Source organism: Tiliqua scincoides, chromosome 4 (assembly GCF_035046505.1).
Source record: "Tiliqua scincoides isolate rTilSci1 chromosome 4, rTilSci1.hap2, whole genome shotgun sequence".
Taxonomy (NCBI): Eukaryota; Metazoa; Chordata; class Lepidosauria; order Squamata; family Scincidae; genus Tiliqua; species Tiliqua scincoides.
Genome location: NC_089824.1, coordinates 185,709,182 through 185,731,217, shown reverse-complemented (window position 1 = coordinate 185,731,217; position 22,036 = coordinate 185,709,182). Strand labels below are relative to the sequence as shown.

General features: G+C 44.6%; 1 protein-coding gene and 1 long non-coding RNA gene across 4 annotated transcripts in view; one reads left to right on the top strand and one right to left on the bottom strand.

The window, feature by feature from the left end:
- The window catches only part of DENND2C (DENN domain containing 2C), a 69,305-nt gene extending 48,088 nt beyond the window's left edge, over positions 1 to 21,217 (top strand). Inside the window, exons 8-19 of the mRNA XM_066624913.1 lie at positions 2,223 to 2,410; positions 4,092 to 4,201; positions 4,864 to 4,933; positions 6,237 to 6,314; positions 9,073 to 9,213; positions 10,460 to 10,608; positions 10,752 to 10,929; positions 12,240 to 12,281; positions 15,267 to 15,372; positions 16,457 to 16,696; positions 17,625 to 17,711; positions 18,069 to 21,217. Coding sequence (XP_066481010.1) covers positions 2,223 to 2,410; positions 4,092 to 4,201; positions 4,864 to 4,933; positions 6,237 to 6,314; positions 9,073 to 9,213; positions 10,460 to 10,608; positions 10,752 to 10,929; positions 12,240 to 12,281; positions 15,267 to 15,372; positions 16,457 to 16,696; positions 17,625 to 17,711; positions 18,069 to 18,100 — 1,421 coding nt within the window. The 3' untranslated portion in view covers positions 18,101 to 21,217. The remainder of the gene's footprint in view (positions 1 to 2,222; positions 2,411 to 4,091; positions 4,202 to 4,863; positions 4,934 to 6,236; positions 6,315 to 9,072; positions 9,214 to 10,459; positions 10,609 to 10,751; positions 10,930 to 12,239; positions 12,282 to 15,266; positions 15,373 to 16,456; positions 16,697 to 17,624; positions 17,712 to 18,068) is intronic.
- On the bottom strand, positions 382 to 4,705 carry LOC136648709 (uncharacterized). Of its 3 annotated transcripts, XR_010794346.1 has the most exons (4): positions 4,568 to 4,705; positions 3,766 to 3,832; positions 2,782 to 2,902; positions 382 to 843 (listed from the first exon to the last, which is right to left on the bottom strand). It is a non-coding gene; the product is annotated as an uncharacterized lncRNA (long non-coding RNA). The 3 variants fall into 3 exon arrangements; XR_010794344.1 differs by lacking the exon at positions 3,766 to 3,832; XR_010794345.1 differs by lacking the exon at positions 3,766 to 3,832 and having other exon boundaries at positions 382 to 838.
- Positions 21,218 to 22,036: the final 819 nt, after the last annotated feature.

Sequence of the window (22,036 nt, the reverse complement as noted above, 5' to 3'; positions counted from 1 at the left end):
TGGGAACCACTGGACTAAATCAAGGGAGTTTTGCCACTTCAGAGGTTGCTGTACAGTGGGCCGTCCATATTTGCAGTGGGTCTGTTCCAGGATCCACCGCAGACACCTGATTCTGTGAATAATGCAATTTCGCCTGTGAACTGGAACTGCCTTTCAGAAAAGGTCTCCTCACGCCTCAGAAGACCTTCCAGACGTGATTGGATGGCACTTCAAGTTACATTCTGGAGGTATGGAGGTCCTCTGAGGCTCTCCAGCCACAGGCTCAGCACCCAGGGATATTTAAATTCATGGATGCTGAGCCTGCAGATGGCCCATCGTAGATGACATTTGTGATTCTTTCCAGCTCCATGACCAGAGATTATACACTGTGTAACACAGAAATTGTTTACGTTGAATTTTTAATCTTACTTATACAATTCAGAGGTGCTGATTTCACTGGTAGTCTTAGAGATTTTTTTTGTATCATCAAAACTTTTTTAGTTACCTTAAAGTCTGTGTTTTTTTTTAAATCCTGTTGCCTAACGCATTATAATACACATTGTATCACACAACTGTGTAGATTTTGGAATAGTAACTATTGATACTAAGCCAAAAGTAGCAGCATTTTTGAAATCTTTGCACCAAAATTAATAAAGAAGCATCAAAATATTCAGCTATTCAGACATGGACATGTCTGGATTTTGTTATAGTGTTATCACAGTAAAGCATAAGAACAACCTTTTTTTCTCTCTTGCTCACATGTTCCTCTTTGGATCATCTGCCTCTTGAGAACTTCTTGCTGAAGTTGTAGCTTAGTCACTTCTGTACTCTGTATGCTCCTGCAAAATTGTGAAACGCCCTGTGCTGGGAAAAGGAGAAACTGGAGTGAGATTACAGTATACATAATGAATTTGGCCCTTTATCCTGGGCTTGCATGTAAACACTGGAGGGAGAACAACTAGAGCAACAGGCTCCAAACTGGCTTTGCATCATGACTCAACCGGCCTAGTTGGCACCAATGGCTCTGGACACACCAGCATTTCCTGCTCCCTATATCTGGAAGCTGTCAGAGCAAAGCTTTGTCTGTAGCCTAGTGCAACAACACGCTACTACTGTCCATCAGCATACAGCCAGCCATGCTATTTCCCTTGCTGGCTTCCTTCCTGCTGACAGTGTTGTGCAGGTGGTCAGATAATAGCACCCTCTTTAGATGCTAGAAGTGGGAGGGGAGACGAGGCACTTCAGTTTAAAATAACTGAGTTGCTTTACTTGGTACAAACCCACTAAACCCAAGACTTCCGCAGTTGCCACAGCTTTGATGCAACTGCACTGTAATAGTTCTGGCTCTGTGATAGTTTGCTGTGGTGAAAAGGAAGAGACCAGTGCTGTCCTGGTGTTAGGTATGGCAGTTTGCTGATGCTGGTATGTTTCTCTTGGATTGGTAGCATAACTGACAGCCTGATCCTAATGGGCAGGCCCACCACTGGAACACATGTTTTGCTGGTGGAAATTACATTCTGCTGGTGTGCACAATGAAGCCACCAGTGCAGATGAACAAAGGCATTGTATGTGGACTGGCAGGGAGGTCTCCCAAGCATATGTAATCTGGCTTTGCAGACTGGGGGATGGGAGGAATGGGGGAGGAACAGGGAAGTTTCTGGACAGGAAGGGGGCAGGGAGGGAGGTGAAATGGGGAGGAGGTGGTTACCAGTGAACACTCATATGTGCCAGTAGCTTGAGCATCCCCCTTCTTGGTTCTGTGCCAGCAAAATAACTGGCACAAATCTGAAGAGTTCCATTGGGATAGAGGAGGCTTACACAAAGTTAAGGGAAAGGTAATGTCTCCTCAAGGTAATGGAGTTCCCTTCAGATTCCCACTGCCACCACCACCACTGGATACAGCACATACTCTGCTGGGGCAGCTGCATTGGTGGGAGAGGCTTTCGTTAGGATTTGGCCCTTAATAGGCTCCCATGCCTCCATATTTCCATGCCTGTATAGCTTAACCAGAAACTATATTTTGAATCACTGAGTATGGTTCTATCAACAATGTAGCTATGAGGTTCTGGTATGCAGAACCTTTTCCCATACCCAGGTCTGTCACAGACCTGCTGGTGACCTTGGACTAGTGCTTAATCCCTGTTGTGTTGGTGGAGTGGAAGCCATGCTGCCTCCCTTTTCCCATTCAAGATGGGAGATACTGTAGCAGTTAAAACCTTCATGGAGTTCTTTGCCTTCCATAGGTCGACATAAGCGCTTACTACAAGTGCAGGCTCAGTCCAAGAGGAACCCACACTACCAGACACTGGAGCGTGACCTTATAGAGTTCCAGGAGCAGCAGCTCTTTGAGCTTTTTGTGGTGGTGTCACTACAGAAGAAGCCATCGGAAGCAACGTACAGCCCACAGATCATACAGCAGTTTCCGAGCAAGGTGGGTTGCATAGAACTGCTTGCCCTTCTCCACTCTCTGAAAGTTAAATATGTATATTTGTGCTGTTGTTTAGGTGGAGTATTAGGGTGTTTGCTAATATCTTAATGAAATTATATTTTATGAATGGTAAAAGGAAAGGGTAGCTGAACACTATTCCAGATGTTCTCTCTGATTCTTTGAATGCCACAGAGACTGAAGATGGTCCTACACTAGAACCTTTGAGTGGCACTAGGGCATTGCCGAACCTTTGAGTGGCACTAGGGCATTGCCTTCCTGCAGTTAACGAAAAATGTAGGTGTTCAGACTCCTCTAGAGAATCCAGAGCTGTAGGATTTCTAAACTGTTTGCTAGAAAATGGGAAAGCAACTTGCCTTGTTTCAGGAGAATATGCACCCGTTTCTAGCGCCGCATAGGTGAGGGGGGTGAATGCAGAAAGGAACTGCAGCTGATTTCATCATCATCCCCAACGATGTGCTGACTTAATCCAGGCTGCTGTTGATAACAAAAACAGGTTAAGGAAATGTGTTGGCCAACATTTATGCAGGAGACACAGTGAACCATGTCCCTCTGCATCATGTCAGTTACATAGCACTGTTAACAAAATGGATGGCCTTCTGCCAGTCTGTTCTGCCCTCTGCCTGCCTGGGAATGTTCTGTAGGATGTTAACAAGATCTGTGCAGGAGGGTCTTTCAGACTGGGACCTAGAAGGAAACATCGCCCCAGTAATTAGGGAGCAATGATTATACCGTGAGCACAGTGATTACAGACTGTCACCAACTCCAAAAATAGTGCTGCTTCAAAACAGTATGCCAGTCCCTTCCATGCAGGGAAGGCAAGTTCCTGGGAAAGCTTTACAGATCTACCCAGCAAGTAAGACTGGACTAGTGCAAGTACGCGCTCAACAGAAAGCTCAATTAGGGTCAAACCATGCATTTCGTGAAGTATGTCACTGACCCTGTGTGTTAGTTTCTAGGCTACTGTAGCAGCTGTTGGAGGAGGGCGATCAGGACCACACTGTATGAGGAGGAGCATTTAACCCTTTCTGGCACTACTGAAGTCCTGATGAAAATGGCATCTCCCAAATTGCTATTATTGCCAGGAGGGAAGCTTCCCCAGGCACCAAAAGAAACTTTTCTTCTATTAGCTGCTACAGGCTAATAGCTTTGCAGGCATGATTTATGTTGGGATCATAGCACAAAGGGAAAGGGTTGGATGCCCTCCTGATTGCCCTCTGCCCCCTACAGTTGCCACTTCCTTTAAAAATAATAATAATAATAATAATGAAATGCCAATGATGTATGTCAAGTACTGTAGTGTGTTTGTCGCATACACATGAAATGGTGAGTTGTAAAACTTGCATGCTGTGACTTTGCAGTTGATATTGTCATTCCTGAAAACTCTTATTTGGCCCCTGAAAACATCTAGATAGAAGAGCACAGAAATCCTCAGAGTTGTTTTTTTTTTAAAAAGTAACTTCCTTGTATTTGATTTAAATAACAAAGAAATCACAACACTCAAATATAAGCAAGCCATGGAGAAAAGAACAGGGTGAAGGTAGTGTGAAAGGTGAAGAAGCAGTATGGTCCTCATCTCTGCATCTTTACTGGCTGGTTGCACACAAAGGAAAACATTGCCTGCCTCTGCTTGTTCATTGACACATGCCTTGTTTTTCCTCTGCAGCCTGACAGCACTATTCGGCAATCTAAGGACACAGGGGAGAGGCTGAAAGTTATCCCCAAATTCTGTTTCCCTGACCCTAAAGACTGGGGTCCAACATCAGAGTCAAAGAGGTCAGTTATTAGAAAAAAGACTGCTTTTCTCCTCAACCTTAGTCCTCTCTGAATGGGAGGCTTGGGAATCATCCACTTTCTATAGCATGTCCTGAGTTGAGGATTGAATGATGATACTGGGCATAGTAGAAAATGTCCAGAAAGTAGCTGCCTACCTTGTAGAAATAAATGATGTCTTCCTTTTCATACCACTGCGCAGCTTTCAGGCTCAGGGTTGGATTGGAAAAGGTGCTGTTTTGACTAACTACTATTTAAAGCAACAACTACTCAATTGTGATACTTTATTGGCCTTTTGCTCTTCCTGTCACTTAGGTACTGCTATTTCACTATGTTCTCATTGTGTCATAAATGCCTCCTCTTGCTTACCTATTTTGGTGGGATCCTAAAAGGTTCTGATCAGAAGGTCATATCTTGGCTGTCGGTTGTGGTAATTTGTGGCAGGGCAGAGGCAGCTGCCTTTGCTGGAAGGCAGTGAACTGCTGAGATACCTGCTGTAAACAGTCAGGCCTCTGAACAGTCTCTGTGTGATAAGAATGAGGAGAGAGCTGTGATGCTTATATCCAGTAATAATTCAAGGTCACGACTAGAAGGCCCTCTGCAGGGTGCTTTAGCTGCTGTCACATCTGACTCGCTCAATCTCACAAATTATTTTTGGTGTCCAGTGAAACCTTTTCCTTTGTGCTGACGGGTGAGGATGGAAGCCGCTGGTTCGGATATTGCAAGAAGCTCTTGGTAAGTAGCAATTTGGTGTTAATGTGGAAACTGTACAATTGCAGGTGAAAGGGTGACTACTTGTCAACAGTCCTGTGAATTGAGTGGAGTGCTGCTGAGATGGTTGTTGGTCAGAATATCTATAAGCAGAATGGAGTTTTGGAAAATTCCAAGTGGGACTTGCAACTAATTGTTGGACTCTCCTCGTGCTTTCCAACTCTGATGCCCACCTCCACAATAGGGGCACAAGCAGCACACCATCTTCCCCATTGTCTGTTAAGTTTTTTTCCAACAGCCGTCTCAACATTGCATGGCTTCTGAGGAACAATGGGCATGCTTGGTTTATATCAGACTCTCTCTGTGTTAGTTTTTCAGCTTCTATCGCTAGAAGTGCTAGAGAGCGGTTTTTCCCCCAGCATGCTAGGGTCATGTTTGTTTATCACCTTCTAGTACACTTGCCATGCTAGCTACCTTTTCTGAGAGCTCAGACTAGAAAACATGGCCACCTCCATGAATAATGTTATCCTATTGCTATGAGTGAACTGTCTTCTGTTCCAAGGAAACTGGGTGCAGCCATCTTGTACGTCAAATAGGGGAGGCAGTAGAGGAGGGGATTTTGAACTTGGACAAAGAGAGTCTTCTGTTCTCAAGATTTTAAAAGCATTGTGCAGAAGTGAATACATTTAAAGTATTTTTAAGACAATGATGAGAAGTCGAGAACACCCTGAAGTACGTTTGATCCTTCTTTTTTTATGAATCACATTTCTCGCATTCTAGAGGCATACTAGTGATTTTACTTCCAGGTATTTTCTAACTGAAAAACAAATGCAGCCTTTCTCTCGCTCTCTCTGTTTCCTCTTAATTTACAAATCTTCTGGTCTTCTTCCATGCACCTAGGGAGGGCCCCCCCCCCCCCCGTTGGGGTATGTAGATATGGGATACTGTATTCTTTCTAATTATTGTTGTAAGCTGCCTTGGGTCTCTTTGGAGAGAAAGGCGGGATATAAATGTAATAAATAAATGGATACTACTGGGGTGGGTAGCCCCCTTTCATGTACAAAGCCATGCTTCACTCTTGTTATATACAGATATGACCTGGGATTCAAAGATTTTTTTTTTTTTAAAGATCCATTTTAAAAGTTGAAACCTGGGGAACTCAGACTGCAGTGAGGTGTAAGATATTTAGCAGTCTGGTTATCTTGCATATTCCTTAAACCATTTCTGCCCAGCCCACAGGTATACACATTTGATCCCTGTTGCATATATGCAGTTTTGGGCAGAAAGATGAGCTGCTGTTGTGTAACTGCCTGCTCTTATCTTTTAGCCAGAAGGAAAAGGGAAGAGGCTGCCAGAGGTATACTGCATGGTAAGCCGCCTAGGCTGCTTCAACCTTTTCTCTAAGGTGAGTGACTGTCTTCTATTTCATAGCAAATTTGATTCCTTAGGCCTCAAAATGTAGTTATGGTGACACTGTTAGCTGTTCAGACCATGTTCAGACTGCACTTGCCACCAAGAGGATGTCAGATCAATATCTCAATATCAGATTTCAATTCATGTCTAAAATATATGAAAAGATAATTGGCCTGGTTCTTTATCAGTTCGTTCTCCTCCTCTTCCCCATGTTCCTATCTGGAAAGGACTGATTTGGAATCTTGAGCCAAGAGACAGGGTCATTGTTCAGAAAGAGTCTGCTTCAGTATCTGAGATCAATGCTTTAGAGCCCAATCCTATGCATGTCTACTTAGAAGTAAGTCCTATTAGAGTCAATGGGGCTTACACCCAGGAAAGTGTGGATAGGATTGGGCTCTTCGTGCCCAGGGAGATGCTTCAAACTGTAGCCCTGTAGCTCACTCATGTGGGGAAGCCATGCACAGATCCATGCAGTGGTAGACTTCCCCAGCCCCATGCCCAGGGCAAAGTTCTGCAATGACGCCCCCACCCCATGCATGAATCTGTCCCCTCCCCACTCACCATTTGTTATGAAGCCTTGCATGACTCCAGGACACACTGAGGCTTCCCCACAGTCTGTGCTTCTGGCACAGAACTGTGCTTCTGGCAAACTGGAAGTATTTCAGTTTGTGCTTCTGGCAAGCTGCTTCGGGAGCCTTGAAGAGGCTTCCACGTGGTCCTAGAGGCGTGTAGCGCTTCGTGCCTGGGGCATTTGCCCCATTCAGTGAATGGCAGGTCTGCTACTGGATCCATGGGTCCTTCCTTCTTGGCCTGGCAACTCCTAACAATCTGGGTTTTTTTTATAAAACCAAAAGTTTACTCCTAAACAATAAACCAAAATGCTAATCAATCCACATAACCTCCCCCAGACAAACTGTTCCAAGCTTCCTTGTGTGTGGATGGGGGGAGGGGGTTAGGAAAATGCAGAGATCACTAATGGAAAAGAAATGTATGTACTACTAGGCAATAAAAAAAGGGGAGAAACTGCTAAAAATGCTGAGAATAAACTTGAAAATGGTGTATATCAACTAGAAAAAAATGTTGGTATGAGGAATGGAGTGAGTAGGATAGCAAAGAGAGCATGGAGGTGTGCCCTGCTTGAGCAGAAACCGCCCACTGGTGGTGAAACTGTGGCTGACTCAGTCTCAGGTGAAATCACTTGAAACACTGTTTTTTATGGAAGGTCAGGCTGCTACAGATAAAGAGACATCTATATTGATACTGCAAGCATCCATACACATTACACCCACTGCATATTATATAGTATGCAATACAGTGTAATATGCATCCTGCCTCCAAGCAATGATGCCATCAGCTGAAGTGTGTGGAAGTGCCACTTCAGTCCCTTCCAGTGGCATCGCTAGGGGGGTGCGGTGGGTGCGGGCCGCATCAGGTGATGCGCAAGGGAGGGTGACACGCACTGGGGGGTGACGTGCTAAAATCTTGGTGGGTAGGAGTAACCCTATCATGTTATATACCATTGGATGCAATGCAAAAACCCAGAGTGAAAAATCTCCTTTCTTTCAAAAGTTATTGGCAAAAAAAGGAAAACAAAAATGCATGGAACCCAATGGAAAGTGAAACCGAGCCGTATCATGCGTTTATTAGCGATTAGGTGAACTTGCCTTAGTTCTTCAGAAGGGGCAGACTGAGAGGAATCTAACAACACCAGAATGGTCCTGATCCAATGAATGTAGCCCCCAAAAAACACCCAAGAAGGAGGTTTCTCCCTCCAAGCTGGTGAATGTATTGAGCCCTATGGAAAGTGAAACTAAGCCATATGGTCGCGTTTACTCACAAGTAAGGAAATGTGCCTTGGCTCCTGGGCAGGTCAGGCAAAGAGAAATGTAAGGTCACCAGACTGGTCCTGATTTGATGCAACTGGAGCTCAACAAATGCTCCAGAAGGCAGCTCTCCCCCATAAAAAGAATGAAACAGAGCTTTGACAGGGTAAGGTGATTTTTTTTGTTTTAGGCTTTGTTTTAGGCTGCAATCCTATCCACACTTTCCTGGGAATAAGCCCCACTATAATGGGACTTCTGAGTAGACAGGCATAGGATTGGGCTCTCAGTCTTGTAAAACCAGGTGGGTCCTGATAGTGATATGCTTGAAATATAAGAACTTAAATTGAACTGGTACTGGGTAGGGGTACTGATTCTTTTTGGGGGAGGGGTGTTACTGCAGGCAGGCTACAGAAAATTCACTTGGTGGAACAGGGCTGGCATCCCCTTATTTAATTATTTGTTTTATTTTAATTTAATTATTTATTTTATTCTAAAAAGTGGGTCTCAGTGCTAAAAGTTTGAGAACTGCTCCAATAAGGTGTTAGTAAGTTGACACCCTGGGGGGAGGTGACACCACTATTGACCAAAATCACTAAAATCACAATTTGTAAAAATAATACCATTATGTTATACTCGTATATCAATCAATGTGTAATTTCATGCAGAATGCAATGAAACAAACTGCGTTGAAATATCTTTATTCTATCAAAATAATACAGCCAAAAAACCAGTGGGGGGGTAGGGCGATGGTAGATCACCATGCCCACCACCTGGAGTGTTGCCCCGCCCACTGCATGGGGGTGACGCACTGGCCTCCTGCACCGGGTGACGCGAACCCGAGTGACACCACTGCTCCCTTCTGCCTTTTCCAACTTGCAGTGTGGCCAAGAGGAACCAGTCCAGTAATGCTAAGTTCTGCTTTTGCAGATTTTAGATGAAGTGGAGAAGAGACGTGAGATGTCTCCAGCCCTGGTGCACCCATTCATGCGCAGCGTCATGGAAGCACCATTCCCTGCTCCTGGGCGCACCATCGCTGTGAAAAGCTTTCTGCCAGGAGCAGGCAATGAGGTAATAGCAAAGTTGTGGTTAGTGTGCATCACAGCAGAGGTGTGTTGATGACTGAGGAATGTTCACTATTTTTATTACTTCATATTGCTCTTTTTACACCTTTTAACTGCTCCACCATCATTTTAATTGGTTTTTATGTTGTATGTTTTATTGCATTTTTATTGTTGTACACTGCTTTGAGCATTGGACAGTATGAAAACCTTTTAAATAAATTAAAGCCAATCCTATGCAGTGCTGGCACAGTGGGGCTCTGTACCCAGCGCTGCAGTTGAGCAGGTGGGAGGTCTCCCAGGGGTAAGGGAATATTTGTTTCCTTATCCTGTGTTGAGCCCCAGCTTGCTCAATGGGGCTAAATTGCTGGCCCAGAACCAAGAATCCCTGTGTAGGGCTTTTAGGTCCAGGATGGGGGTTAGGATGTAGTGGAGGCCTCTTTTGCCATCCCCACCCCTTCTCGGGCCTGAACCACCCTCCCCCAACCCACAACACCCCTCCCCACCTCCAGAATGTCCTCTCCCTGGCCCTCCATTGCACAGCACTTACCGGCCCGGTGGCTGTCAGGTGGAATGCGGAACTCGCAGGATGACACATGAGTTCCTATCTGCACCACTTTCTCACATGGTGTCAAAAAGCACTTTATAGCACTTTTACTACACCCAGTGCTGGTGCTGCCCAACCATAGGTTCTAAATGTGCTTTTACATTCACAACCAGAATGAAGCACTAAAAGAATCAATTCACATATAAACTCGTTGTTGGCACTCTTTGGGTCCAGTCTCGTCCAACTTTTCAGCACTGATCCAGCCTCAATTCAGTCATGAGGTAAAGGAATAAACATTTCCTTTCCATGAGGAGGCCTCTGTGACCCCGCCCCCCCCCACACACATACCCACACTGCAGGATACAGCACATGCCCCATTGACACAGTTGCTTCGGCACTGGAAATTGGTTATGATTGTGCCCTTTATCTGTTAGAACTGCAGTTTTCAAACTCTCTGGGAGTTTGAAAACCTCAGTGAGTGCTTGCAGGAGAGGGGAGGGAGGCAGCAGGAGCAGAGGCCAGGCCCTTAAGGGGGCAGAGGCCAGGGCCCTCAGGCTGGGGCATCGCAACACCCCAGTCTGAATACCACTGTGTTTGAACATAGTTCACAGCTTGCCAAGTTGCTCTATGGAGCAACCATCAAATGTTTTGATCCGAGGGGCAATGAATAAATAAATAACACAATCCTTGTCCATGTCTTTACCCTCAGGTGATTGAACTTTGCCGTCCGCTAGATTCTCGATTAGAGCATGTTGACTTTGAATGTCTGTTCAAGTGCCTTAGCATCTCAAACTTGATCCAAGTTTGTGCTTCTCTCCTGCTGGAAAGGAGAGTGATCTTTGTTGCTGACAATCTAAGGTAAGTCGGACCCCATGGTCTGTATTCCTGTTTTGGCAAAGTCTTGGCTTGCTTTTATTTTAAGCCTTATGTAGCACACAACTTTCGTTATCTGTGGATTTCATATACTGACAAATGTCCCATGCTTTCTTTTCTCCATATAGCACCTTGTCAAAATGTGGCCATGCTGTGGTTGCAACACTATACCCTTTCACCTGGCAGCACACCTATATCCCTGTTCTGCCAGCTTCTATGATAGACATTGTCTGTTCTCCTACCCCATTCCTTATTGGCATTCTCTCCTGTTCCTTGACACAGCTTCAGGACCTGCCTATTGAAGAGGTAAGATCTGGGAAAACCTGAGAAGAAATGCAGGGGGGAGTAGTGTCCTGTTTTCAGGAGCATGAGTCTTATGGACTGTAGCAGTACTCGATTGGTCTTTAATTGCTGGAGAATTTGCTAAATTTCTAGGAAGGACTTAGCATATCCTCTAAAAATGAACAGACCACACAAGCACAATACATAGGATCTTATAAATGCACACACTTTTACTCCATCATGACATATTATCGCCATCAAATATTGTACAGCAGTGATATTCAAACTGCTGTACCCCCCACCCCCGCAAAGACTTACTGTGGGTTTCAAACTCCCGGAGAGTTTGAAAACAGCAGCTGTACAGGATTGCTAGATTGCATGTGACCCAGCTGCTAGTCCAAAGACTTTCACCCAGTGAACTCACACCCCAGTTTTGAAAGAGAAGCTGATCCCATGCCATTTCACCTACAATTGATGAGAACCTCATACATTTGAGAAGAAAGGCTACACTGGTGAGGGCTGATATGTGTTCGCTGTTGAATTTGTTATCCCTGCCCCATGCAGGTAGCTCCATGCTGAAAGGGTTTATCCTCAAAAGACACGTCTGAAGCAAGACAGTCAGTGCAGTAGCACTTCCTCACAATTTTGTTATGGTGCTGGTGTCCAGAACATCTGACAGAGGGAAATACAAGTCTTTCAGTTCCTCCTCTTGTTTTTCTTAGGACTTGCATGGTCCTAATTCCTTACCACAGTATTGTTGCCTGTGGCTTCATTTGATGACAGATGAGACACCTCTTGCATGTGTTTCCCCATGGCTTGCTTACCCATCTCTCTGGCACTATTTTGACCCCCAGCACCTGGGTTCCCTGCAGCCCATCATCACCAGCCCCTAGTTAAAGGCCTCACCCAGCTTCTTCCCAAGTAACTCCCTTTGAGATGGTCTTTGAGTCCTTTGTTTGTTCCTGCAACTCATTGGTGTGCAAATGAGGCCTGGCACTGCTGATACATTCAGTCAGGCTATTGTCCAATAGTTTTAACTATGGAAAAACTTGGGGCCCAATCCCATTCAGTTTTCCAGCACCAATGCAGGTTCAATGCAGTTCTGAGGTAAGGGAACAAACATTCCCCTCACTGATTGTCGTCCCCCCCCCCCCACTGCCGGATGCAGCACATGCTCAGTTGGCATGGCTACATCAGCACTGGAAAGTTGGATAGGATTGGACCCTTGGTCACGTGAATCAGCATGGGGGACAGGGAGACCTAAATGAAGGGCCCAGGAATTTCATGCACTTCTGTATACATGCAATAAAGCATGTCTTTCTGTCTTTCTATAGGTACTGATTGTTGATCTGTGTGCTGATACATTTTTGCAACAGGTGAGTCAAGTTGCTTTGTCTACTAACTGGCTTTTCAGGAAAGCAGAGCAAAGGATTTCAGGATGGTTAACAATCGGGGTGCGGGAAAATAACTGAAAGAAGTCTAAAACTTAAACTCCATAATTGAAAATTCATAATTGAAGCTGCCAGCTTTATTTTTTTTAATTTTTTTTAAGACTTAAGGTAGTCATGGTATGAGTGAGAATTGAATCATGGCAGTACTGGGAAATGAAAGGTTTAGGGTCCAGTCCTAAACATGTGCACCGGCTTATCGCCGGTGCGCACGGTTGCAAACATGTCATGAGGCACATCTGCATCCCCAGCACTGGTGCTAACTCAGTGCTAGCTGGTGCTGGGCTAGCACTGGTGGATCGCCACTGCTCTGCCGCTCTGTGGCAGCCTGAACTGCTGGGCAGCAGAGAAGGAGGTGGGGGCATGGGGGGAGGCGGGAAGGAGGTGTTACAGGGCAGAGAGGAGGTGTGCTGACAGAGAGCAAGGCGGGAGGGAGGCAGGACTGGAGGAGCTCTGCTCCTCCACATTCAGAATCTCCATGTCGGGCCACAGGCTTGAAACAGAGGCTCTTGATTCTACAGCAGCACAAGGGTTGCCACAGGATCTAGTAGCCCAAGTGCGGGATGACTTGCCTCACCCGAGGACTTTCATCCCCTTCCCCTGAGGAGCTGCTGGCGGCTGCCTTGTTGTGTATAGAATGCTGCGGCAGCTGTTTTGGTGCCACGGCAGTACCATGCGCAGCTCTGGATCAGGCTGCCCACCCTTTTCCTTGTTTCTTCAGTTTAAATCTACCCCCACCGTGCCTGAATTAGCTATTAGCTGCAATGGGAGAAACAAGACTGCTACCCATATTATACCTGTCTCTTTTTCTTTCCCCTCAGCTGCTAATAGCAACTTCAGGGAGGTGACTTAAATTGCAGAAATGGCTTGTGGGGGAAAGGATTTAAAAACAACAACCCAGTGCTGTGATCCCATCCCCGACATACCTGCTTTTAAATATCTAAAGGACAAAATTAGTAATCATGGATCTGTTGCCTGACATCTAGTTTGGCTCTAAATCAGACCTTGCTGGTCTCAAAATTGATGGTGGTGAAATCTGGACAGTAGGTTGCTGTTAATGGAGAGGGAACCATTCCCTCAGCTTCCAGGGGCAACAAGTCTCTCAAGATTCTTGTTTGGTCTGTGCATTGGTCTGGTCTGGGTGACCACAGGTGTGTTCTGTGGGCTATAGTGATTTTGTATAAGGCAGTTGGAACCAAGACGCTGAGAAAGTTCTTCTTCCTCTTGCTCTCCACTCCCCCCCCCCTCCATTTTCTGCATTTCCTCTCCACAAGATTTCTTCTTCTCAGTGTCTAGACAGTCAGCCTTTCCTGTGGACAGCTATTCTTAAAATAAACTTTCATTATGTCATTCTGTTGATCTTCATTGTTCCCTATAAACTAAAGGTACTCCTGCAAGCAAAACAAGTAGAGATTCACAAACTGTTCAACATTTAGATTCCCCAAAGCAGAATTAAAACTGGGTTTGTATTTTGTGGTTTGTGGCTGTGTTCTGAGTTCATGATTAAGTTTAAGATTTTGGGTGCTTGTACTTCATTGCATCAGCTAACGAACAGAATGTTGGAGGAAGATTTGCTAACCCCAGATTGTTGTTATTGCAACACCATCAGTCTGCATAGCATTTTACAGAGCAACACAATCAAAGGACAGTCCCCTGCCCAGAGAAATGTAGAGTCTAAATTTAAGCAGTGGATGGGGCAGAAAGGGAGAGATGGGCAGGGGGAGAGAGAGAGAGAGGAAAGAATAGAAACATTGAATGAGAGCAAATGCAGGCCCAAGTACTTGTGACGCAATCCTTTGCATTTTTATTTGAAATTAAGTTCCATTTTGTTCAGTGGGATTTATTCGTGGTTAAGTGCCCACAGGATTTCAGATTAAGCTTTGTTTCAGTTGGGGATGAAGATCAAGAGATTATGGAAGAAGTGAATTTTGAGATGGAACTAGACAGAGGATAAATAGTACTACATAGAAGTGTGGCTGTGTGAGTGTATGCAAAGTCCAGGCATATAAGGCATAATGAATGGATGATCCTTTAAAGTTACAAAAAAAAGAGGGATGAATGGAAACAGTTTAGAAATTAACCTAGGAACCTATAACCTCACTGTCTGTATTTGGCTGGAGCTTATACATCTTTGCTCCTGGCAGTTTCAGTATTTTTGATACTGAATTCTAGTCCTTTGACAATGCCCTTCATAGCCCAAGGGTGAAATGTGAGGAACACCTAAACTCAAGGAATGTGGTCTTAATTCCCATGGAAAAACACTGGGGAGTTTAGAGACTGTCCCATGAAACAGAACAAGGAGCAATTTCCTGGGCAACGGTACACACGTTTGCTATATCTGATGGTTGTCAATCTTGAGCAGTCTCAGGTGATTGCTATAAATGGCCTCCAGAGGAAATCTGTGCTTCTACCACCTCTTGTATAATGCTGGTGTCTATCTGCTCTGTCCAACATGCTTTCTTCTTTGCCTCACTCTTCTGTTTTGCATTGTAGCCAGCATGTGGATTCAGGTAGCCAAAGGTATTACGACGATTGATCCTATGCTTTGGTCTTATGCATTACTTTGGCTTTCAGATAGATTATTTTTGTTTAGGTTTTGTTTCTTGTCACCAAAGCCTAGAGCTATGTAATGGTTGTGTCATTTTCTGCAATTTAATTTTGATAGTCCATATGTGGAATCTGCTTTAAGTATCTATTTTTTTAACTGGGTTCACACTTTTTAATTCTGTATAGTCATGAGGCATGTACACTGATATTGCACACTGATTTCATATGATCACATGGCATGCACACTTGCATCACATGCTGATATAATCCCTATGATGACCAATAAATTTGCTACATGCAGTTCTTTAGTGACATCACCATTTTTAAATGCCCTAAGCTAACCACTGCTTTTTTTTTTTTTTTAAGGTTTCAGATGAGGATGAAATCCTACCTCACAAGCTCCAGTCTGCACTTCTACAGATCTTGGAGGAAAGGAATGAAATCTTGTTTCACGAGCGAAGTTACACACAAGGTAACAGTGAAAAGTTATGGATGAGAGTCCTTTGCCTCAGCTCTTACAATTAGGGGCAGGAACCCTGTAAATTCATGAGTTTAACAGGTCCAAGATGTATTGAAAAGAGAGAAGGTAAACTTTCTAAAGACATGTGCTTTTTAAGACCAGTCTTGGACTCCTAGTTTGGGGCTGTAGCACAAAGACACAAGCAAGGGGAAGGTCCCAGGAAAATACAGGATGCCCTTGTCATTCATGAGGACTAGTTTCTGCAAAGCAGAGTTTCATGAAGAGAAAGGATGGAAGTCCCATTTGGATAAAATGAGGCATTTGGCAGCAAACTGGGTCTGGGTACACAGGAAGCTCCACCACAAGGCTGTGCAGAAAGTGTGAGCATTTGGTGGGGGGAAGTCGCTGAAGAGGATATAACCAAAAACATGTGCCTGGGAATTCCAGTTTGTGGGAGGGCTGTTGCAAGGGGAAAGCAGTTTTTGGGACAAGAGTAAAGCACACACATAAGGCCCCTGCTTTTCCTCCCGAAAACTGCACACATGTCCTGTTGCTTTGCAGCAGAGAAACAACAGCCTGGGATCCCAGACCTGGGTTTGCTGCCAGATGTCTGGTATTTAACCATACGTTATGATGAATGTGTAACATGGCCCTATCTGTTTTGGATTTTTCTGCTAAATAGTGGGTGAAAAGCCAATGGGACCTTTTTATCCATTAAAAATAGCATGGAAGGAGTTGCAGTCGGGATCAGAACCACAATAGGGGCAATGTACTAAAGCCCCTTGTCACCATTTCACCCCTCCTCATGCAATATTTAGCAAACAGAAAAAATATAGACAGAATAAAGCAATTGGGACATATTACACATTTGTAACAAAAACTTTGTTCTTTAGAATGGGAATGTAATTATTGCACCAACAGTAATTACTGGCATCCTGAGCTACTTGTCTGTTTTTCTGCCTCGGTTTAAGATAGCTAGACATTTGACCTAGCTAGACATAGCCTTTGACCTAACCAATGGGATGAGTAGGAAGAACATGAAGGAGGTTGGTTTCTCCAGCGAGGAGATGTGATTGCTTTGTGTGCCTCTTGGCAGGTGATGTGACTCTGGACTCTCTAGTATCAGAAGCTTTTGTGCGCTTCTTTGTGGAGATTGTGGGACACTACTCCTTGCACATGCACGTCACTGAGAAAGGAGAACGAGTATTTCAGCGAGAGCCCTTCCGCAAGTCCCACACCTCCCGCAGTATACGTCATTTCTTAGACATCTTCATGGAGACACAAATGTTTGCTGGTTTCATACAAGATCGAGAGCTCAGGAAGAATGGTGTTAAAGGTGAGACTTGCTAAATCCAGTCCCGCATCCTGTGTTGTGCAGAACAAAAATAGTACAAATTCAGATCTGTTTTATGCCTGCAGATTGCAGACTATACCGTCTGCACTCTTGCTGGGATCTGTAAGATGCTGTTGCCTTCAGATCTTGGAATTTGTCGCAAACCCTACAAGTTCAACTCCTGGAAACGTTGCTAGTTCATTGCCACCACTACCTAACAATCTTTGTTAATTAAGAAAGAAAAAAAATGGAGGTGCCTGAACCATGCTGCTTGTTTCTTTTAAATGCATCTTCTACAGGGTAGCCACAAAGTCCTGATGCATTAGAGCAGCGGTCTCCAAACTGGAGACCGTTGCATTCTGGGAAAGGCATCCCCGGCATGAACAGAGCATTCCATTCTGCTGGGGAACCTCCTTACCATGCCACAGATCTCTCCCAAACTGCAGGCTGGCCAGGCATGTTTGTCTGGAAATCCAGGTGCAAAGCCTGCTGAGTCTGGCTAATGTGCAGTTTGGGGGAGATCAGTGACACGGTAAATAGGCTCCCCAGATGAATGGAATGCTCCATTCACCTGGAATGCTCCATTCATACCCCGGCCATGAGCTGGGGCATGAAGAGCCCTGCATTAGAGTGTGTGGATTTGGAATTGAACCTATTTAAGCCTGCATACGGACTTATTGGTCACCTTGTAGACAGACAGCACGTGTCAGATTATTTGCTAGGCTTCAATTCTTGCCAGTTGCACGAATTTCTAAGTTACTATAGATAAGTGACCTTGACTCTTAAAATGTGTATGCATCAAAATTCAAAAACACCAAATGAATTTGTATTAAGTTTATTGATGACCTAACTAAATAAAGGTTAGTATGATGAACAGGAAAGGAGATTCTTCCCCTTTACTGAATGCCTGCATGATGCTTCCCTTTTCTAGGCTTGTTTGAAGTCCGCGCTTTTGAGTATTTGGAAACCATTCCAGAATCTGAGCCAAGTGGAATGAACAAAATCCTTCGCAGTCTGGGTAAATAAATGCTCAGTTTTGTTCTTGTTTCTTGCTTGTCATTTGTAGAGCTGTCTAGTCAAGCAGGGCTGTCTATCTTGATAATATTCCTCTGCTACTGGGAACGGAATAGCCCGATTTTGTGAGTTCTGTCTTCTTCCTTTGTAAATCTGCTTCTATGTGAGCGCCTGCCCCTCTTTAAGTTCTAGCACCACTATGGTTAGTGTAAGCTGCTTTGTGCTGAAAATGCTTCAAGTGATGGTCCCCCTTCCAAGGCTTTGTCAGCCTTGCACGCACAGTGGAGAAATAAGAAATGCAAAAATATATTAATCTTACAGGTCTTGTGTTTATATCTCTTTTCTTTTATTTCCATTTTAGGTAATAAAATGAAGTTTCTGCAAAAGAAGTGAGATGCCAGAATTGTTACTAAGGGTGATTTTAAGTTCCCAGCTGGCCATAACAGAGTGGGTCTGTGTTGCCCGTTGCTGAGTCAGAATGATTCCAATTCAGCTGCCGTGAGTGTCAAGCAACTGGAAGGAAGTAAATCATATCTGAGTGGAATTCTTGATCTTTACCCTGTCCAGCTGGAGTATTACAGGAAGAATTGGAACTTCTGCTTATCCATTGAACTGGGTGGCAAAGAGAATTTCAATCGACTGTGTGAAGTGTCCCTGTTTATGCTGCTTGGCCTGAAGAGACTACCCTTCATCCTCCTCTTTTAAAAAAAAAATTTCTGCTCAAAGCAATGCAAGGACTATGTTGATACTTTTCAAAAGATGAATGAACAGGAAAGAAGAGAACCTGCTGTATACCAATACTGCACTGCAGAAATTTTCTGCACAAAAAAACTTCCCTAAAACGAAGTGCAACTGCCATCCGTCCTTGTCTTATCCTGCCAGCGTGTCAGGTTCTCAGCCATGTTCTCTCGTTGACTGTTGATTACTTATGTATTGCAAAGCTTTATATTTTGCAGATATTGGAAGCTCAATGAGAACATCTGCTTCTTGTTTGCTCTGTTGGTTTTATATTGCAAGCCTCAGCGTACATTAGATGTTGTGAATATACACATACTTTGCCTTTCTACAAACCCAACTCTGCTACATTGGAGGGGGGGATATGTCTCGCCCAAGAGGGGTGTTTACTTGCCAGGAAAATGCCATTTGATCCCAATTGGGAGCAGGAAGGTTTCTTTATTTATCCAAATGGTGGAATTAAAATCAACTAATTTTGTTTGAAATGGAAAAAGTACAAAAGACAAGTTGAGTGTCTTACAACTGCATTTGTAAGTACTGTGAATGTGAAATCATACTGAAATGGGCTCTTCACTGAATACATAGTTCCATGTTTTTATCACAGCTGCACATCCATCAAACATTGTGTTCCTCTTAAAAGTAGGCCTGTTTGCTATCTGCTGTTTGAAAATAATGACTTTTCCTGATTTCCACCATTACAGAGATGAGACCAACAGCATAGTGCTCTGCTTGCACTATAATTGTGGCCACCTCTTCTTACTTCCAAGGGAGCAGCTTGACATCAGTGGGGCTGGGGTATAATGTACCTGCCCTGAGTGAGAGTCCATGCATCTAAGGGGCCTGCTGTGTTGCATATGACTAGCAGAACACAAGGAAGAGGGTGTAATAATCCAACAAATTATGAAGCGTGGTACACCCACCCTGTTGTGCCCTTAGCTGACTCTGGTTTCCTCTGCATAGTGAGCCCTCTGATTATGGAGGACCACTTCATTGATCCAGGGTAAAGGCAGCCAAGGTATCTGATAGCCCAACCTAGTTGGTGCTGCAGGAGAATGCTAGAGTTCCCAGTGCAAGGGTCTTCCTGATCCCTAGTGGGTGCTGGCCTAGTGCCAGGTGGAAACTCATGGACCAGTGGATTGTAGGCTGCTGTTCTCATGATTCTTGATCTTTGCACCCCCTTTTCTCCTCCTCCCTTTTCCTCCCCACCTGTTCTCTCTTTCTGTCCTGTTCTCTACTTTTCCCTGCTCTTCTTCCTGCCAGGCTTTCTCCCTCATTTCATCTTCAGCCCCACTTTCTGCTCTTTTCTCACTTTATCTCTTTCCTATCCCCTCTCATGGACTACCCGCACTATTCCCAGCCTCAACCCAGCTGGGCTGCCTCCTTCAGCTGTGGCAATTCCGGACAGAGTCATTGTCAACACCAAGTGATGACATCACGATCAAGTGCCCCCACACTCTGTGTTGCTTAGTCAGGTTCTAGTTTGCTGGGTTTCTTCAAGCAACAATGTAATACAGCACGCCATTTACGATAGCTGCTCGGGGTTTATCATGACAAATATTAGTATCATGTATTGAATCAAATGATATTTTCTTGACAGCTTTCTTCAGTTCTGTGGTTGTGTCACATGTAACAGCGGTAACTGTCTAAGGAAGCTTTTCCATTTCCCATATGTTTATGTGTAGCAAATGGTACATGGGACCATGCAACTTTGGAAGTGAGTAAAAAATTTGACCAAACAACAATTCCTGTGAAACTTTGAAGAGCAGAGTGCAGTGGTCTTTTTCTATTGTCCATCCAAATTGATCTGTGGATTTGAATGAAACATTGATTTGGAGTCTGCATGTGAGGATTATCTGCAAGATGCTGCTGGTGAGATTCTAAATATGTGTTTGCTTGTAGCACACAGATATTACTGGATGCAGAACAGAAGATTTTAAAAAAATTATGTGATATCAGAGATCTTGTAAAATGTAATTTCTGAATTCATATCCTTGCAGTGAGGCATCTGCACTTGTTAGTAATGCCAATTGTAATTGAAGAAAATGTGCTTTCCAAGTCCAGTTGCATGAGACTTTTTTGCATGCGTATTGAAAAGTGTGTCCCATTGAATTTAATGGGACTTATTCCGTAGGCAGTGTGTTTAGGATTGCAGCCTATGCATACTTAGGGAGAAGTATCATTCAATTCAATGGTGCTTACTTCTAAGTAATCTTGCATAGGGTATGCTATTACAAGTTGGTCCCACACACAAATAATCTTGTCTGGTTTCTTTAGTCAAATGCTTTAAATACTATTGACTGACCTAGCTTGCTGCTACTGATCTGTTTTGAAATTCCCGTGGCTCTTACAGCCCTAGGTGCTTGTTAAGGGGAGGCAGAACTAGACATTCATTTGCAGTATTTTTTTTTTCAGCACTTAAAATGATTGTACATGATCCAAAGAGCAGGAAGAAACTTCTGAATGCTCCTGTGATTCTGTTATACTTCACTTTTGGAAACAGGTCAGGTTCATTCAGCTGCCTGGGATGTGTAGCCCAGCTTTGTAATTCTAGTCACACCACTGCACACTCATGTAAGAGAAATACGTATCCTTCCTTCATCTCCATGGAAACGTGTTCCTTTGGGCCTTGTGTACCTGTCAGTGCTGGTCTCCTGCAGTGTGGTGCCTTTGTGGTTAGCAGCCAAGTGTTGCTCCTTCTGGATAAAGCCATAGCCAGGGGTGTATAAGTGAAATTAAACCTATGTGTACAGTAACAGAATAAACCAAGTCCCTTCAGGAACTGGTTCAAATAAAATATTGATTTTTGTGTACTGGATCTGTTTTTAAATTATTAGTTGTTGGTGTACGGTCTGGGTGGCAGGGGCTGTCAGTGCTGGCCACTTGGTCAATGGTGTTGCTGACAGCAAGGTAGAGGCAGCCAGGGTGGAGACTGAGGATTGTGCTCAGGCATGCACAAAGGAGCCCAAGCAGTCTCAGATGTGGGCAGGGGAGGGGGTGAAACCACCTGGCTTCATCTTCATCACAAGCAGCCACTCTCACAGAGCAGATACCTACCCTTTACTGAGCTCCTCATAGGCTGCTGGGGAACCTTTATACTCCAGCGTCTCTGGTCTTCACCCTTCCCTTTCCTTGGTGTAAGTGTTGCTGCCCTCATAGTTCCTGCTGCTGAAGGAAGCCTCTTCTCCCTGCCTGGTTCTCCTGCCACCTCTGCTGACAGGTCTCTGAGGCTGCAGCTGTGTGGCCACATTGTTGGCTGTTACCTGGCAGGAGTGGGGCCATCTGCAACACAGGTGCCTCACAGCAAGCACAGGGGTGGTTGCTGCATGGAATGCTGAATCCGGCTGGGCTTGTGCAGCGGGTCCAGCAGCGACTGTTGCTGTTCGGGAGGGGGGGGGGGAAACGGGACTGGACGCTATGCCCAGAAAATGCAGGGATGGGCCCAGTCAGGCTGTGGAAAATGTCAGCTTGAGTTCTGAGTGTCGCAGAACCACAGCTTACATGTTGGTTCAGGGAGCAGGTGAAGAGAGATGATTCAGCAGAATCAGCTAGCACCTGGGACAGGCACACCCTGGGTGTGACCAAGCCAATACTGAT